General features: G+C 39.4%; 2 protein-coding genes across 2 annotated transcripts in view; both read right to left on the bottom strand.

The window, feature by feature from the left end:
- Nucleotides 1–19,928, bottom strand: part of LOC115669378 (salutaridine reductase-like) — a 54,492-nt gene that overhangs the window by 20,967 nt on the left and 13,597 nt on the right. Inside the window, exon 3 of the mRNA XM_056318450.1 lies at nt 15,982–16,047. Within this exon, the coding sequence (XP_056174425.1) occupies nt 15,982–16,047 (66 nt within the window). The remainder of the gene's footprint in view (nt 1–15,981; nt 16,048–19,928) is intronic.
- LOC130140036 (salutaridine reductase-like) lies at nt 5,384–7,226 on the bottom strand. The gene is made up of 5 exons (XM_056318315.1): nt 7,130–7,226; nt 6,771–7,014; nt 6,622–6,687; nt 6,241–6,423; nt 5,384–5,910 (listed from the first exon to the last, which is right to left on the bottom strand). The coding sequence occupies exons 1-5, from the start codon at nt 7,135–7,137 to the stop codon at nt 5,533–5,535; spliced, it is 879 nt and encodes a 292-aa protein (XP_056174290.1). The 5' UTR covers nt 7,138–7,226; the 3' UTR covers nt 5,384–5,532.

The following is a 19,928-nucleotide window of genomic DNA, read 5'->3' as shown; positions in this document are numbered from 1 at the left end:
TTCCCAAACTCCGATTAACAACTTCAATTTGCCCATCGGTTTGGGGATGATGAGAAGAGCCAAATTGAAGTGTGGTGCCTAGCTTCTTCCAAAGTGTTTACCAAAAATGACTAACAAATTTTGAGTCCCGATTAGAAGTCATCGTCTTCGGAATACCATGTAGCTTCACGATCTCTTGAAAGTAAAGATTTGCCACATGAGTAGCATCCAAAGTCTTGTTACATGGTACAAAATGCACCATTTTTGAGAACCGATCAACGACCACCATGATTGAGTCTTTACCCCTTTGTGTCCGAGGTAAACCAACCACAAAATCTAGGCTCACATCTTCCCAAGGTGCTGTTGGTACCAGTAATGGAGTATACAAGCCAGTGTTTTGAGAATGGCTTTTGGCAATGTGACAAGTTCAGCACCATTCCATGTGTCTCATAACATCTTTCTCCATTCGAGGCCAATCAAATTTTACTTTGACAAGAGAGAGTGTTTTGTCTCTTCCGAAATGATCGACTAAGCCTCCCCCATGGGCTTCATTGATAATGGCTTCTCTTAGAGAACTTCTCGGTATGCACAAGCAATTATTTCTAAAGAGAAATCCATCTTGCAATAAAAATTGCTGAATTGGACCTTTCGAACAATCTTTCCAAATCTTCCTAAAGTCAGTGTCTTCTTCATAAAGCTCCTTGATCATGTCAAGTCCTAAGACCTTCACTTGCATTGTGGATAGCAAGGAATGCCTACGGCTTAATGCATCCTCCACTCAATTGAGAGTTCCAGCTTTATGTTTAATAAGAAAAGTGAAAGCTTGTAGAAACTCTACCCACTTGGCATGCCGATTGTTGAGCTTATGTTGAGTATTTACATACTTCAAGGCTTCATGATCCGAATAGAGAACCAACTCTTTAAACAATAGATAATGTTGCCAATGATCCAAAGCCCGAACAATAGCATAAAATTCCTTATCATAAGTCAAGTAATTCTTGTGGGAATTATTCAACTTTTCACTAAAGAATGCAATAGGCTTTCTTTCTTGGCTAAGAGACGCACCAATCCCCAAATTGGAAGCATCACAATCAACTTCAAAGACTTTATTAAAATCTAGAAGTGCAAGAATAAGAGCCTCGGTTACCTTCTTTTTAAGGAGTTCGAAGCTTTGTTGCGCCTCTTTGGTCCACTTGAAACTCCCCCCTTTCAAGCATTCGGTGATAGGAGAAATAATAGTACTGAAATGCTTGATAAAGCGACGATAAAATAAGGCCAAATCATGTAAACTCCGAATGTCATGTATAGATGTCGGAACGGGCCAGCTTATAATTGCTTCTCCCTTGCTTGGATCCATCTTGATACCATCTTGAGAGACAATATAGCCTAAAAAGACAAGGCTATCGGTAAAGAAGTGACACTTCTTTAAGTTGGCATATAACTATTGCTCCCGAAGAACCTTGAAAACTTGGCGAAGATGCTCCAAGTGTTGTTCTTGAGTAGAACTATAAACAAGAATGTCATCAAAATAAACAACAACAAAGCTATCGATAAATGGTTTGAAGACATGATTCATGAGGCACATAAATGTGCTAGGAGCGTTAGAGAGACCGAAAGGCATAACCATCCATTCATAAAGGCCATCTCTTGTTTTGAAGGCAGTTTTCCACTCATCTCCGGTTCTCATTTGAATTTGATGATATCCACTTCGAAGATCAACCTTGGAAAAGATAGTAGCGCCATGGAGTTGATCGAGAAGATCGTTGAGTCGAGGAATGGAAAAGCGGTTTTTGATGGTAATCTTATTCACCGCTCTATTATCGATACACATACGCCAAGACCCATCCTTCTTCGACACGAGAAAAGCAGGGATAGCGCACGGACTCATGCTTTCTCTCACCATTCCTTTAGCCAATAGTTCATTTACTTGTCGTTGAAGCTCTTCATGCTCTTTAGGACTCACTCGGTAGGCGGCTTTGTTTGGAATGACAGCTCCCGAAACAAAATCAATGCAATGCTGAATGTCTCTTATAGGCGGAAGACCGGGTGGAATTTCTTCCGAAACAACATCCTTAAATTGTTGAAGAAGAGGTGCTACTTGAGAAGGAGCAACAAAATGTTCTTCATTCTCTTCTAACACCACAAGAGCATATGCCTCCAAGGAATCTTCCAAAGCCTTATCAACTTCAAATTTAGAGAGTAAATTATTTCCCTCCCCATTAGATGGTTTAGGAGCGATCTCTATTTTGGAAGGACTCAAAGTGATTTTGACTCCATCATTCTTGAAAGTGTAAGTATTCTTAAAACCATCATGCTTAGTTTTTCTATCGAATTGCCAAGGCCTCCCAAGAAGCAAATGGCAAGCATCCATGGGAACAACATCGCACCATACTTCATCATTATATGTTTTTCCAATGGAGAATTGAATAAGGCATTATTTATCAACCCTTACCTCATTCCCTTTGCGAAGCTAAGAGAGCTTGTAAGGTTGTGGGTGTTTCTCCGTCTTGAGGTGCAATTTATCCACCATTGTTGTAGCAACGACATTCTCGCAGCTTCCTCCATCGATAATAACATCACAAACCTTCCCATGAGAAGTACATCTAGTGTGAAAAATGTTGTTGCGAAGCCACATACCATCTTCACTAGGAATAGCATTCAAGACCCGACGAAGGATTAGAGACTCTCCTTGATCTCCATAGATAACTTCATTTCCCTCTTCCAATCCTTCATTGGAACTAGGGAAGTCTTCAAGATTGTCTTCTTCATGCTCTTCTTCTACTAGAGAGACAATCTTACGATTTGGACAATCAAAGGCAATATGTCCAATCCCTTGGCACTTGAAACATCGGACAAAGTTAGGGCGCTTTGAACTCGATGCTCCTTCAATCTTAGGAGTGGACTTTAAAGCAGCTGTTTTATTTTTAGTAGGAATATTCCCACTTTTGGAATAGCCCTCCTTGTCCCGATATCGAGAGCCACTACCACGAGCTTCTTTAAGTTGCCCTTCCACCTTTAAAGCAAGTTGGCAAACATCATTATAAGTCCAGTAAGGTTGAAGTTGGACAACATTACTGATTTCTGAGCGAAGTCCACCAAGGTAGCGGGCAACAGTTTGCTCCTCGGGCTTAGAAATATCACAAATCATCATGAGGTGACCAAACTCCGCTATATATTCTTCCACGAACAGTTCCTTTTGTTTGAGGTTGTGAAACTGGAGGAAGGTATCTTGCCGATAGTTTGTCGGTAAGAACTTCTTCTTCAATTCTTTCCTCATCTTTTCCCAAGTTACGATACGGCTTCTTCCTTCACGAGCTCTTTGCTTCTTCAAGTGCTCCCGCCAAATAGACGCATGTTTTTTGAGCTTGATGGCGACTAGCTTCACCTTCCGATCAGTTGGTATGTCTTTGCAGTCAGAGACTCTTTCTACCACGTGTAGCCAATCCACGAATTCTTCCGGTTGCATCTTCCCTTCGAATTCAGGAATTTCAACCTTCACATATGAATCTTGCTGACTTTCATAGAACCTTCGATACTGACGTCGAGGAAGCCCCTCCTCACTCGAAGCATGACTTCGAGCACCAGCGAAAGGGTTAACATCCTCTTCATCAGAGAGAGCATCTTCTGAATCATGACGCAAATCATCACATTCAAGAAGTTCAAAGTGTTGCAAACGCTCTTGCAGTTGCTGCACTTGTCTCCTTAAATCATCCACCTCCACATCTTGTAGGTCTCTTTCTCGATCTGTAGAAGACTCAACGTTTGGTCCACGTCGATGACGACCAGCCATTGAACCGTGCTCTAATACCAATTTGACGTCGGAGAAAATGTAGAGAAGTAGGAGGCAACACAAGTGAGAACTAGAATAGATAGGTCGCTCGCCACTCGTAGGTAATTAACCTCGGAGATAAGAGCAAATACTCGCCACCCGTAGGAATCCACCTAAGGGATAAAAGTAAAACAAGAAATCCTTCTTGTTCTCAAGCCAAAAGCTCAATTAATTTTACTCAAAATAAGTCTTCTTTTTGTTATTCATCATAGCACGTCTATATAGAGCATGGAACAACCCTCCAAGCTTGAGTAATTACTAAGACTCTTTGGAAAGACAAAAGATTCATAGGAAAGACAAACAACATTTACAACCATAAATAAATAAGGACTCCAGAAACTTGAATGACATTAACTAGACCTTGAAAATATACGAGAATTAAATGCAACCGATTGAAGGTCTCCATGACTTTACCATTTCCAAAGTGGATAATTAATGGCCTTTGAAAGAACTGAACAGCCTTCGGTTCGTTGTGATCGAAAAGTAGACTTTGAAATCGACAAGAGCCGACTTGGTACCAATAATATTGACAAGAACTTGACGTCTGAAAAATGCTCCGGCATCAAAGTCCGAGGACTCCCTTTCTGGTGGAATGTAGACATTTGTTGGGGATTTCCTAATCACAAGTCAAGGACCCGCCCCATTGGTGCATCAACACAACCAATTAGAAAATTTCAGACCACTTCCTTTAGTTTGTCCTAGCGAAAAAGCTTATCTTTGTCTCAATCGAGTAATACAGTAAAAAGATAATTTTATTCCTGAAAAATAGTCTATCTCGAAACCTCATAAACCATCTATGTATTGATAAAAGGGTTTACTGAGTCTTTCACATTACTTTATAAACCAATTGTAGAGTACACGGCACTATTCAAAGTAGAACTCACCACAATCAGTACAATTCTCTCTTCCATATGTCATAGATCGACATGACCCATCACCTTTCCTCTTAGAAACAATCATACATTTGGGAATTGGTGTGGTGATTTATAGATGTTGATGTGTTTAAGCGTAATCCTTACTTTTGTTGCCAGATGAAATACCAACTGAAAACACATGATCATGGAATAACTTAATTCCTTAAACGGGTCAATTATAAGGTCAATAGACTACAGTATAGCATCGGATATGATAGTGCGGGACCCCTGCGTCTTCCTATCGATGGGGAGTATGAACTACACTCTAACATAATCCACGTGACACAACGGATGTTGAGCCTTTAACACGACTCAAACACAGCAGGAGATATCGATGCATTCACAGCTGATGGCATGACCTAGGAAATAATATGTACATGGAAAGCTCGGATTTATATCAAAACATCATATTCGACATGGAAGTTGTCCTCAGATGCAACACTTGGAACAAACTAATTGCGTAATTCTGACGGATAACTTAAATCTTGTTCTATTTTCATCGGAATTCCCTTTTTAGACCACCAGATCAGTGATTAAATTGGTTTCCGGACGTAGAATTCCATTTCGAGAACAAATTATCATTCCACACTTAGTAAGAATGACTGTTCAAATAGACTAAATAGAATCATGTCGTATTGTATAGTGATAAATCATTCCACTCTTTGACAACTTCACTCTCTCCAATCTTATTAAGATAACTATAATGTGGTTCAGAAACTCCTATTAATAAACAGAAGGAAAAATATAAAGAACATAGGTTTAGGGTCTTATACGAACATGGCCTCTCCGCACTATGCAGCTAAATCTTGATCAAAAGGTCGATACTACCGTCCGGTCGAAGAACGCGCCGGAAGGTCCATCTTTTGGCAATAAAGCCACTGTAACAGGACCTCTGGCGCCTTCCTCGACCGACAAAATCCCAGTGTTGCGGTTCAGGTCGGTCTTGACAAAACCGGGGTTCACAGCATTGATGGCGATACCGGGATATTTCTTCGCCAAAACTCTTGTGTAGGCATTGAGAGCTGCCTTGGAGACGATGTAAGCGGATAAAATGATCGGCCAGCCTCCGGTTTCCACCGTGTCCTCCTTCTTATCCTTCAGAAATCTCACTACCAAACCGTCCACTTTCTCTTCCGTGAGGTTATCGATGTCATTGAGCTCCTCTTTGATATTCTCGCCGGGGATGTACTGAGTTCAAGAAGGATAAAATGAACAAATCTTGTCATGAGAGACTATGCAAGTGACTGATAATTTAGAGGAACTAACGAGCATGCGCCTATAATTGGAAAGTCAATAAACATTAGCACACCTTATAAATTGTTTGTTATTTTACATTCCTCGTGTTCGATACGTCACATCTGCCACACTTTTTTTTTTCCTTTCACGTCATGAGTTTCAATTGATCACCTTTGTCATTGCGTGAAACTACCAGCTGATACAATATGTTGATTATGTGTGGTTTTCTCAATCGACAACCTGAAAAAATTCGATTGCGTACTGCACTAATTAAGTATATACCTTAAGCTGGCCAAGGGAAGAGGAGACATTGACTACTTTTGCTGCATTTGATTGTTGAAGAAGAGGTAGAAGAGCAGCAGTCACTTGTTTGATTCCATAGTAGTTAGTCCTCAGACATTTTTCTGCTGATTCAAGCGTCTCTTTAATATGCTCTTTCATCGATTTGGCCTCGGGACCTATAATCTGTAATAAGGTTACAAGAAAATGACGATGGTGTTAACCAATTTAAGCTTCTTAATCTCGATAAATAAAAGGGAAGAAAGGAACAAGAAAAGCATCATGAGATATGTTTTAACGTCGTATGTGTTCTATAAATCGCATCATAAAGATTACATGGAAAAATGTATTTCATAGTAGCCTTGCGGGTTTGAGAAAACTCACTTTATCTTCTGTCAAGACCAAGTCCTTTTTCATGACTGTAGATGCGGTTATGCCTGCATTATTCACCTGCAACGCCATTGTTCTTTTATGGCTCTTTTCTCAATCTATTTGAAGCAAGATATAAAAAGCGACATACAAATAGATTTTACCAAAATATCGAATTTCCCGAACCGAGCCTTGACGTAATCCACCAGCGAATTGACACTATTCCCGTCGGCCACTTCGAGCAGATGAAAGGCCACGTTGGAGATCCCCATGCTCGCAAGCTTCTCGATAGCCTCATTTCCTCTATTTACATCTCTGGCGGTTAAAACAACAAAGACTCCATTTGAAGCTAGTTGCTTGCATATCTCGAATCCGATCCCTTTATTCGCACCAGTGACAACCGCGATTCTATGAAAATTAACACAAAAAGGAGAACAAAACAAAAGGGTCAACATGTATATCGAAATATATCATATCGAACCAGTGTCGATGATTCATCAAGAGTAGTGTAAGCGAGGAGTACCTGTCCATTTGACGAAGAGCTTGAAATGTTAAAATCTCCCTCTTTCTTTCTTTTCCAAAGGTTTCGGAGGGTGGTGGCTCTTCTGCCGTGGCTTGTTGGTTGCTTTTTTGTAGGTAGAAAAACCATCAGCCAGTACGTCATAGGTTATACTTGGTTGATCGTCGAGGAAGTTTATAACGTGTGCCGTGACGTATCCTCGTTATTGTTATCTAAGTAGTCATTGTCTCTCTGACTGCTATCATCTCTTCATAAATTATCCAATTGGATATCACCTACATAGCTTTCGGTGTTAACATAGTTGACTGAGTGGCTACTTGTTAATTGTCATTCTTGACCCCAGTGCCTGCCTTGTGCAATCATAAGCACCCACCCAAATTATGATAATCCAAAATCTGGAGCTAGCTTTTTTTTTTTTTTTTTTTTTGGTCAGCCTGGAGCTAGCTTGAGTGATTGATAATCTGCTAGCTATTTGCGCCTCGATTGATGGACAAGACTAAATTTGGTATTTTTAGTTTGTGGGTGAGTTTTTATCTTGGATGAGAAGAGGTCACAAAATAAAAGATTGACATAATCGTTTAGTGCATGGAAATGAAATGCATGAAGTAGGACACCTGCCATTCTTGTCTCACGGATCATGATTCTCTCGTACCCTTAAAAGTGGAGCTTGGCGTTATCGGGTGAAGAGTGAGGATGTAGAAGGGATGAATACAACTGGATCGTGAAAGTGGTATCGGGACGGTTGGTGCTAAGAATTTTAGGATGAAAAGAATAAATCCTTAAAAGCTTTGAAAACGAGGTTGGCCTCCTGTGCACAAATTGATCGAAAGCTGATGCCGCTCTCTTAGTGAGGCCATGGCAGGCCGAAACCAGTTGTGGTGCCTAAAGTATTATGCATGCATCACTCGATAGACTAGACACCCGAGTTATACTAGGCGTGGTACGATTCGATATGAAAAAGCTATTCGTCGTATTGTTCTGTGGAACAACTAAAGAACGAGGGTTAGCCTGGTGTGAACAACCCACCAGGCACCGCACGGGCTATTCCGCGGCCAAGAAATTGCCGGCCCATGACACTTGCATGTTAAAATATAGTTAATCTCATTAACTGACCATTCTTAAACTTTCGTTGACCACTTCTTTTAAGTTTGTATCTCATTTAGCATTAGTGAGACAAGAAGATGGACGATGAGAGAATGAATTTGAATGATCGAGTTTATAAATTTTAGGGTAAGTCGTTCACCACTCTTTGGTGTTTTAATGTACCGTATTTGTGTTAATCTGTAGATTAGATCAGTAATTGTATTCATCATTTAATATCAAATTTGTTGGGTGGTCTTGGGCCTGTCTCACCCCAAAAGCTAGCTCAAAGGGTGATATTTTCTCTCACACTTATAAACTGACCACCAGCCCCTTTCACAACTGATGTGGGACAACCTCAACAATATCTAACCACGATCGAAACTAAGTGCCACGTGGATAAAGTGCTACGCTGTGAGAAACACTTCTGAAATCTTGTAATGACAAAATGCTACATGATGGGGAGCCACCTCTTGAAATCATCTTTGGAATCCTACTAGGACGACCATCTGGGTAATTTCAGTGGGGTCAACTATATGGTGTGCATCATCGAATAGCATCTGTTTGATCTATTATCATTTAGCATTTCTGAATTTTAGAATAAGTAGTAAGTCACTTACTGAGTCGGTGATTTGCTTACACAGCATTGAAGCTGATTCGCCAACAGTGTTGGCGAGCTGGCCTAGATTGGGAGATAGGAAATCGAGTTTTTGAAATAGGAGCGTCCAATGTTGCAAAAGCAAGCAATAAATTGGACATCGAATTTATGTGGTTCGGTTGTAATGACTTAAATCCACAGGAAGAGCAGCAACGAATTCCATCATAGAGCAAGCGATACATCAGAGATTACAACTACACTCGAGTTACCCAATCACTCTCGGTATTTCCCAGCCCCTAATTACACTCAATAACTCACACAATGTTTAGCTCACAATTCCTCAAGAAATAATCTCTTAATCTCACGAAGGAATTATACACAAATTCTTACCATAAGAATTTAATCGACTTCAACACTTGAATTCTTGATGTAACTGCACGAACAATACCCACAAGAATAACCCATGTCAAGCACTCCCTTAGAAATGGCGCTTCAAGACTTCGTCCTCTTAGGGCCAAGTTCAAAGACATAGTATATATTTCCAAAGGGGACGTCCATTGGCCGAATTCAATTAGGAAAAGCAAATCCGTGAGACACGGTCAACCCAAAGTCCAAGTTGGACTTTCCTCAATTTCCTATTCTCCTCGGCCAAAATTCAATAAAGCAGAGAATAATTCCGTATTCCGTATATTTTATTTCTTCTTTCTGTGATTCATTGTTGACCGAGTCAATGTCTATCTCAAAGTCCACGTTGACCTTTCTAATGGACTTTCCTATTTCAAGCCGTAGACTCGAACTTCATTCCGGAACAATCTTGATTACTTCACGACTCGAACACGGCAAATAATATCCATAATCTGCAATGTTATATTTTGAACTTTCTTGCACCAAACTTATACAAAATTCAGTTTGGGTCGGGTTCGTTCAACAGATCTAAACTCGAGATATATTTTAGCACCCAACGTAAAATTGAGTGAATTTTGGGACGTTACACAAAGTATAAAGTCAAATCACAAGAAAGTGCTCGAGAGATGATTTTGTTGTTGGAAATTTGTTAGATAACATGGAAAAATAAGAAGAATTGGAGATCTATTGAAAAACATAATAAAATAATATCAAAATATCCGAGGCGTGACCTTAAGAATAATTTCGCCTCTCGAAATACAAAACTCGGTGCGTAAAGCTCTAGCGGCTATCCTCCCAAGATACAACAGATCTTCTTCTATACTCCACACTGAATATTAGAAGGAAACACGAACAACATTATGTATATAACCTAGCAAAGAAAAAAAAGATATAAAAGAAAGATTAAGAATATTTTCGTTTTGATATGTATATATATATATATATATCACTTTTCAATAATGCTCAAAATAACAATTTATAGGTACAAAGAAAGAGAGCCATTATAAACCGTTGTAAAATAATGGAGGGTTTAAGAACAATTAAATCAAAAACCGTTAGAAAGCCGTTATACGGCCGTCGCAAAACTGTTACAAAATAATAGCTTTATGGCCTTCATAAATTATAATAAATATTTCAAAACTGCTGAAATATCCAACAATCGCCCACATATTTCAAAAGGTTTTGAAATGAAAACATAAAATAATGCTGGGTTATTGGAGCATAATGCATCGGAACTGGTGCTCGTTAGGCTATGACAAACCCTAGAAAGAATGAAATATAATTCACGAAATCATTAGTGAAGTTTGAAACTTCTATGAACCAATAATTCCTTTTGTGAATCATAATTTTCACCAATCACATCACACTCTCACAAGGTTTGTTGTTCAACGCGGTTATTGCGCTAATAGGCCATGCGCGTGCTTGGTTTATTCGTAAGTACTTTAGAGATCATCGCCAATAATTCTCATAGGAGCGGCCCCACTCCACACTTATATAGGTGATTCCATCAAGTGTATTCTGCAATTTAATACACCACCAATAATGGCTATGGAATTTCATTAAGAGCTTAGCTCACCCTCTTTTCCTTGCAATCTTGCACTATTCTCACCTTAGGAGGGACAAAAAAGAAATTTAATAGTGCATCATAGATCAACAAGTGACTTGTTATTACCCATATGAACCTAATTCATGGGATTGCCAATCACATAGGTTGGGTTACCATCACTGTTGATTTTCTTCAATTGGCTTGTCCCATTCCCCTCGATGTATAGTCAGAAATGATTGGCCAAAATCATTTCCGACTTCATATAATCAATGGACATAATTCCATCTTTAAGCAAATGCTTTACCACATCACGTCTTAACCAAACATATCTATTTTTACCATTGAAAGCTTTTTCAATGCAATGGTTATTGCCACTTGACAATCACAATGCATTGGCAATCACAATGCATCACGTCTTAACCAGACATATCTATTTTTACCATTGAAAGCTTTTTCATTGCAATGGTTATTGCCACTTGACAATCACAATGCACAGACACCAAAGGTGTTGATTTCATTCATAAGGAATATTTGCTAAGAAGTTTCTTAGCTACTCAGCTTATTGCCAGAACTGAGTTTAACATCAATTCTTTCACTTAGCCACAATATTGGCTTGGGAATGACCGCATTAATTATGTCATCAAATCATCTGCATGCTTCAACCAAGTCAACCTTTGGTTTGGCAGGATTATCATTTCCCCCACAATTTTTGTTTAATTGATTTCCAAACTACAGTTGTCCACCAAAGTGAACACATCTATTATCGGATTTTGTTTTATCCAAATCTATGCTTTCCATGAACAAAATAAGTTCAAAGCAACCCATGGACACATACAAAAAATGTCATAACCAGCAGCATAGTCCTTCAATTTGTCCGCAATTTTGTTGCCAACTGTCACCATTGCCATGAATAATCGCTAAAATTGTCTTGCCCTTAACAGACAGATGCAACTTGTTATGAACACTACACTGGAATGTCCAGGATGCGGACATCACTTCACAAACAAATTGAGCAATGAATCCAAGTATTCTTAGAAGCAACAACATGTTGAGCACAATGAGCAGGCTGCTTGGAGATGGCCTATTCTTCTTTAGCCAGCTCAAATTACACGTTTCTCAGAACTTCCTGAAGTTCCTTAAAGTTTTTCGCCACCAAAATACAGGAGGTTAAAATAAAAAAGACTACTTCCGAGGCATTCACAGGACCCACTAAATAGGCAGTAGAAATTGGAGGAGATACGCAAAAGATTTTTCCAAACAAAGAATTCTAGCACACAATTCTTTTCATAATTGGACGCATTAAAGAGAATAAATAATAGCACCCAGTCTGTTGATATGCGTGCCACAGCAAGAACACCAAATAAGGCTTGTTTCACTATGAGAGTGATTCTCCTTTTCATTGTAATCAGCTAAGTTGTAAAAAGAGTTACTGAAGGCTTACTACCTTTTCTTCATGTTAAAGAAGGACCAATAAAAGACCACATACATCTGAAGTTGTTCATACTGATCCAAAAGAAAAATTAACTCTGCAGTTGTTCTCGTTTCACAGTACAAGCACCAGAACATAAGAAGAGCCAACAATTTGAAGAAGACACAACTAGGGACATACAGCTACAAGCAATCAGACACCACAGTTCTAATTTGTGTGACCTTGTCTTATGAAAGAAAAAGTCAAAGAAGCTTTCAATTGAAACTCCCTGAGCAGAAATTAAAACAACTGTCAAAAAGTGGAAAATAAACAGAACTCCAGCCAAGGCAAAACCCCCACAAGATGGAAATCCAGAACCAAGTAAATCAAAGAATCAAACCACACACACAAATAGAGAGACACAAAAACCAGACCCAATCGTTCGACGCAATCAACTATGCATGAGACATTAAACAATCCATTTTCAACGAGAAGAAAAGCATCCGTCATCAACTACGGAGCTCAGCCTCAATTTACTCGAAAAGACGGTCAAAGCACATAGATCCGCAACACAAGCAACCGCAAAAGCCAGTAACCAACGGGTAAAGCTCAAAACCGGACAAAAGCGCACAACTTTAAAGCACAAACGAGCGTGCACAAAATACACAACATGTCAGTAATGAGTGCATCAAAAAGTATATCGTGGCAGAAAACATCCCTCTTCCAATGTCACACTAGCGCTGACTTTTCAAGGAACAAATCAAGTGATTAATGTTAAGTAATGTGTGCATCAATGTTATAAATCTCAATGGGCAAGGTTAACGTCTTACTTTTGCACTCGCAAAGAAGATCCATGCAACCAGGACACATGCACCACTACAATAATCACATGGACCTCCTCACACCAGAGAAACTCATATCAATTTTCCCACATAGCTTTGCCATGAGAAAGAGAAGTGCATACCTGGTTTTGATCCACAACATCGACGAACACAACGAGCTTACCATAGTTGATGAGAGCAACCCTTTTGATTTTTACTTGTCCAGGCATCCTCAAAGATTTGCTAAAACAGAATTGGAAGGCTCGATCGGTTCGGCAGAATCACGAGAATCGTCCTCCTTGCGGCGTGAAAGACACAAACAATACCATTGTTGCAGCAATCCAATTTATAGCCCAACAGAATGCTCTAGATCACTTATAGAACAATAGCTATATCCACAACTTTCGGATGAAGACCACAGCTAGATTGACAAGTCGTCCAGCTCCAAGGTGTCCAAGTAATTTCATGTCCCAGTGATGTCACTTGTGCTCTATAAGAAATTGGATTAAAAGGAACAAAAGGCCGCCTTGGTCCCGATGGTGATGAGTGATTTAATGCCAGGCTCAGTAAGCTTCCTCCAGGTGGGCGAACGACCTCTTCCCAGGGCCTTGAAACAGAGCAACAACAGAGACGTTAATGGTGGACAAAAAAACAAGAAGTGCAAGTAATGAAGACAACGAACGCAAAGAGAGAGAAAGAGAGTCCATAGTCATGATTGTGGCCTTGTCGAGCACAGTCAGCGATCTTCTCCAAGTTTCCACTTTTGAGAGACGAGCTCTTGCTTGATCACCGGTCCAAAGATTGAGGTCACCAATATTGTTCGCCGGCCACCCACCATACACAGCGATTATTTCAAAGTTATACAGAACATGGACGACAAATCGCCCATGAATATGCGATACTTGTCCTTCACCATCTCCGATTCCCTGCTCAATTCCAAAAGCGGTGGTAGCAGCGGACGGTCCAGATTGAGAATCCGTAAGGCATTATCCTTAAGATTGTTGGAAATTTGTTAGATAACATGGAAATATAAGAAGAATTGGAGATCTATTGAAAAACATGATAAAATAATATCAAAATATCTGAGTCATGCAAGCACTGTCTATAAGGATAATTCCGCCTCTCGAAGTACAAAACTCGGTGCGTAAAGCTCTAGCGGCTATCCTCTCAAGATACAACAGACCTTCTTCTATACTCCGCACTGAATATTAGAAGGAAACACGAACAATGTTATGTGTATAACCCAACAAAGAAAGGAAAAATATAAAAGAAAGAGCAAAGAATATTTTTGTTTTGATATGTATATATATCTATCTATCACTTTCCAATTATGCTTAAAGTAACAATTTATAGGTATAAGAAAGAGTAATGGAGGGTTTAAGAACAATTAAATCAAACGTTACAAAACCGTTAGAAAGCCGTTATACGACCGTTACAAAAGTGTTACAAAATAATGGCTTTATGGTCGTCATAAATTATAATAAATATTTCAAAACTTCTGAAATATCCAACATTTGTGGACTAGGAAACATAGAGTTAAAAACTGAAAATGGTTCAAGAAGTCTACCGGTTCCCTCAAAAAAGATTTGTGGCTAGACTTTCACCGTCACACTGTCATTCTATAGAGGTCGGTCGTGCTAGCCGCTCCTATAAAAATAATGTGATCTTGTATATTGCTAATTTATTCCAAACCTCGTATCGGCATAATCCACATTTATTCTCCTTCTCCCTCTTCACCGCTCCTTGACAACTTCACTCTCTAAAATGACAGTAAAATAACTATAATGGGGTAGAAACTCCTACCTTTAAAGACAAGGAAAAGTAAAAACGAACATAGGTTTTGAATTTAAACAGACATCCTCTCTGGACGACTGATCCAAATCTTGATCGGAAGGTCGACATAACCGTGCGATCGAAGAACACTCCGGAGAGTCCATCTTTTGGCATTAGAGCCACCGTAACAGGACTTCTCGCGCCTTCCTCGACCGGCAAAATTCCCGTGTTGCGGTTCAGGTCGGACTTGACGTAACCGGGGTTCACGGCATTGATGGCGATTCCAGGGTATTTCTTTGCCAAAACTCGTGTGTAAGCATTAAGAGCTGCCTTCGAGACAAGGTAAGCGGATAAAATGATCGGCCAACCTCCGGTTTCCACCGTATCCTCCTTCCTATCCTCAGAAATCTCGCTACCAAAGCGTCCACTTTCTTTTCCGTGAGGCTATCGATGTCATTGAGCTCATCTTTGATATGCTCGCCGGGGATGTTCTAATTTCAAGAAGGATAAGATGAACAAATCTGGTCATGAGAATATATGCAAGTAACTTATAGTTTTATGGGAATGAGCATGCTGGATTGTTCAATTTGTTACGCTAAAAATGGGAAAGTCGTTAAACATTAGCCCATCTTATAAACTGTTGGTTATTTTACATTCTTCGTGTTCTATACCTCACATCTGCCTCACTTATTCAATTTTTTTCCTTCATGTCATGAGTTTTCAATCAATCTATCTGTGTTCAGGCTTTCGTCATTGTTTTAAACGACAAAAGAATATAATAAGTTGACTATGTGTGGCTCTCTCGATCGACAACATGAAAATTCATTTGCGTACTCCACTAAAGCAAGTACAAACCTTAAGCTGGCCAAGGGAAGAGGAGACATTGACTACTTTTGCCGCATTTGATTGTTGAAGAAGAGGTAGAAGAGCAGCAGTTACTTGTTTGATTCCATAGTAGTTAGTCCTCAGACATTTTTCTGCTGATTCAAGCGTCTCTTTAATATGCTCTTTCATTGATTTGGCCTCGGGACCTAGAATCTCGTGAAGAAGACGATAGTGTTAACCAATTTAAGCCTCTTAATCTCGATAAATAAAAGGGAGGAAAGGAACAAGAAAAGCAGCATGAGATACGCTTCAACGTAGTATGTGTTCTATAAATCGCATCATAAAGATTATTTGGAAAAATGTATTTCATAGTAGCCTTGCGGGTTTGAGAAATCTCACATTATCTTCTGTCAAGACCAAGTCTTTTTTCATGACTGTAGCTCCGGTTACGCCTGCATTATTCACCTGCAACGCCATTGCTCTTTTATGGCTCTTTTCTCTATCTATTTGAAGCAAGACATACCAAGCGACATACGAATAGATTTTACCAAAATATCAAGTTTCCTGAATCGAGCCTTGACGAAATCCGCCAGCGAATTGACACTGTTCTCGTCAGCCACATCCAGTGGATGAAAGGCCACGTCGGAGATTTCAATGCTCGCGAGCTTCTCGATAGCCTCATTTCCTCTATTCACATCTCTGGCAGTTAATACAACAAAGACTCCACTTGAAGCTAGTTGCTTGCATATCTCGAACCCGATCCCTTTATTCGCACCAGTAACAACCGCAATTCTATGAAAGTTAACACAAAAAGGAGAACAAAACAAAAGGGTCAGCATGTGTATCAAAATATATCACCGGTGATTCATCGAGAGTAGTGGAAGTGATTAGAACCTGTCCATTTGATGAAGAGCTTGAAATGTTAAAATCTCCCTCCTTTTTTCTTTTCCAAAGGTTTTGGAGGGTAGTGGCTGTTCTGCTGTGGCTTGTTGATTGCGCATTTATAGGTGGACAAAACATCATTGATGTCTGAGATGAGAAGAGGTCATCAAAAGTAGGAAAAGACTTTTTGTTTTGTTTTTTCCAAAGCAGGAAAGATTGACATAACGACTCAGTGCATGGAAATGCATGAAGTTGGATGCCTACCATTCTTGCCCGCTAAGATATTGGCTAGTGGACACATGTTATATAAGACCAAGTATTTCTTCATTGACTAAGCATTCTTTCTCGTTCGTTGACATCTGACGAAGTACATATCTCAAAACAGCACCAAGGGAAACGAGCAAATGGAGGATGAGAGAATGAATCTGAGAGAGGACCGAGAGAGATTTTCTCTGAAGGAGTAAATGGCAAAAAATATCAGCCTTTGAAGTGTTAAGAGTATTATAGAACAAGTCAATGAATCCTATCTTATGAAAATCTCTTCAATATTATGTATCATTTAGTAATAAGATATGTAGACAAGGTTTGATTTATCTTGTCATACATACTGTATTGGTACCGATGTAATAAGTTTAGAATTTTTTTGGTACTTTTCCCTAATTTCTTGTCATTTGCACTACTTTGTCCAATCATAAATACACACCCAAAGTGTGACCATCCTAATCTGGAGTTAAGCGATGTTACTGCGTCTTTATTAACGGACAAGACTAAATTTGGTTTTGTAAGCTAGCTTTTATCTGTGATGAGAAGAGGTCATCAAAAGTAGGAAAAAGATTTTTTCTTTCTGACATAACGACTTAGTGCATGGAAATGCATGAAGTTGGACACCTGCCATGCTTGCACGCTAAGATATTGGATAGTGGACACATGTTATGCAAGACTTAGTATTTCTTCATTGACTTAGCGTTCTTCAACGTTTGTTGGCAGCTGACGAAGTATTTCTTCATTGGCTAGCAACCAAATTTCAATTGAAATGAAATCTTTAGAAGAAATCAATGCAATTTAGGAGAAATCAATGAAAGGAAAGGACATCAGATTGACATAACGACTTAGGGCATGGAAATGCATGAATTTGGACACCTGCCATGCTTGCACGCTAAGATATTGGCTGGTGGACACATGTTATACAAGACTAAGTATTTCTTCACTGACTTAGCATTCTTCAACGTTTGTTGACAGCTGACGAAGTACATATCTCAAAACAGCACCGAGGGAAACGAACAGACGGAGGATGAGAGAATGAATTTGAGAGAGGACCGAGAGAGATTCTGAGATCGATGGAGGTCACAAGTAGGAATTGTTGTAATATTACCTGATGCGGAAGCTAATCCGGATCCTGCAAATTAAGTCCAATGCGAAATTACCAGAGAAATAACGAGGAACATAAAGGACATCCAAGATTTACGTGGTTCGGTCCAACGTATCAATACCTACATCTACGGGGAGAGCCAGCAGCAAATTATCCATTAATAATCGGAGAATTCAAGTTACAATCGCTCATTCACACGCTCGAGTGTTTCTCGCACCTATATTAAACCCAAATCTCAAGTGTTTACAAATAAACAATTTGAATGGATATAAAAAACTCACGGCATAAATTCACGTGTCCGAAAGCACATCCGCAAGAGCCCCTCCTCGTGGCTTCATTCTTCGTGCGCCGGCCACTCAAGGAGAGCTACTATGCTCTCACTTTGAAACCCACATTCTGCTCCAAGGGAAGAGCTACTGTGCGGCCACTATTCCCTCAACCCCACTTGCGGTTGGACTTGATAAGCAGAGGAAAGAAGACCCACGACTTTCCCTTCTCTGTCTTGTGCGGCTACATTTTCAAGGGAAAGAACAACCTAGGCTTTCCTCCTCCTTTTTTGGTGCAGCTGCACCTCAAGAAATGAGGCCCTAGGGCTCCCAAAGAAAGGCCTAATTCCCTAAAAAATCCTGAACTTAAGTCTAAACCCAAATTTGCCCCAAACTTGTTTTTGTCACATAAAAAACCACAAACTTTCAATGGATTCCCAAATCTGTCCTCCGTTACGTTTCCATCCTATCTACACCGTCAAAGTCCATTGTTGTGCCACATGTCAAACTTTCTTTTTTTTTATTTAACTTTTTCTCTCTCCTCACTATCTCCCAAGTCCGCCTTTGTCAGAACTCTCGCTCTTTTTCTTTGTCACTCTCTTTCTCTCTGTCCCCCATTAATCCTTTCTGTGTGTTATGAGCTCTCTCTCTCTCTCTCCCTCTCCCTTGTTGAGGAAAACTCCTAATGAATTTTGAAGCTGACAAAAATTTCTATGTTTATCTTGTAAATCTGACATGCATTCCATTCCAAGTTAATATGTTATGGAAGTTCAGAAGGAAATATCAGACTTTACAAGTTTTCAGAACTAAAAGTTCAAACTCAAAAATAAGATGTTCAGACTTTACCATAAAAGTCATTCTGACTCTAATTTTGAAAAACTCAGATTTTACTGAAGACCTACGCTGACTCGGGTTCTGAATATAAAGAATCAGAAATTCTTCGGACACAGAAATTATGTAGATGCAGACGTTGAAGTTTTTCAAACGCAGAAGCAAAACTCATTCAAAACGAATCACAACAGCTAGTGATATGGCATGGATTTCATAATAGGAAAGTTTTGATTGACTCAATCTTAATCAAATTGATTGACAATCAAATATTATGACAAGTATGCATTACAACGGATAAAGCTCTACTTATGGAAACCAAGATTCTGATTGTATGGGTGACCAGAATCAGCGAGATTCAGATTTTGTCAACCAACAACTACTCAATCCATTTTATACAAATCTATCCAAGATGAAGATGGGAAGATGATCCTCTGAAAACTGTCCAACGACTAGTTTGGGAGTGGAGGAGTATAAAAGGAGACATACGAGAAGCTGAAGAAAAGTACGAAATCGAGAATCAACAAATCCAAAGTCTGAGCATACTCCAATCCTTTCTCTTGTCTTTCTTGAGCTAAATACTAAGATCTTGAGGGATACTTTGTAAGAGTGATTGTGTGAGATAGAGAGTCCTATCATACACAAGAGTGTTATCACTCAGAATCTGTAATTCCTCTTGATTACATAGTGAAATCCAGCCAGTAGGCTGTCAGCGTGGGAGAGTGGAAGTAGGCTTACTATAAGCCGAACCACTATAAACTTGTGTGCAATTTTTCTATTCCTTATCTCTTACTTTAAATACTGCACATCAAGAGCACTATAAATTGTTTTGAATCTGAATTTTATTCAGACTCAACTGTGTTCAATCATTTCCGCTTAAATTGATCAAAATTGATTAAGATCACCTATTCACCCCCCTCTAGGTGATCCTTGCTAGCTACATCAATTGGTATCAGAGCAGGTTGCTCGTTTATTGAAGTGTATTACTTTTGAGCTAACGA

The sequence above is a fragment of the Syzygium oleosum genome, unplaced genomic scaffold (genome assembly GCF_021117445.2).
Source record: "Syzygium oleosum isolate NSW1041296 unplaced genomic scaffold, Sole_v2.1 Sole_v2.15, whole genome shotgun sequence".
Taxonomy (NCBI): Eukaryota; Viridiplantae; Streptophyta; class Magnoliopsida; order Myrtales; family Myrtaceae; genus Syzygium; species Syzygium oleosum.
The sequence above is the reverse complement of the archived record's forward strand: the minus strand, read 5'-3'. Positions and strand labels throughout refer to the sequence as shown.

Bases quoted from the DNA above. Each gene is read 5' to 3' on its own strand.
- LOC130140036 (XM_056318315.1), bottom strand. The intron at 6,688-6,770 runs GTAAAATCTATT...ATGGCGTTGCAG, and splicing joins TCGGGAAATTCGATATTTTG to GTGAATAATGCAGGCATAAC. The intron at 5,911-6,240 runs GTATATACTTAA...TCTTGAACTCAG, and splicing joins CTTCCCTTGGCCAGCTTAAG to TACATCCCCGGCGAGAATAT.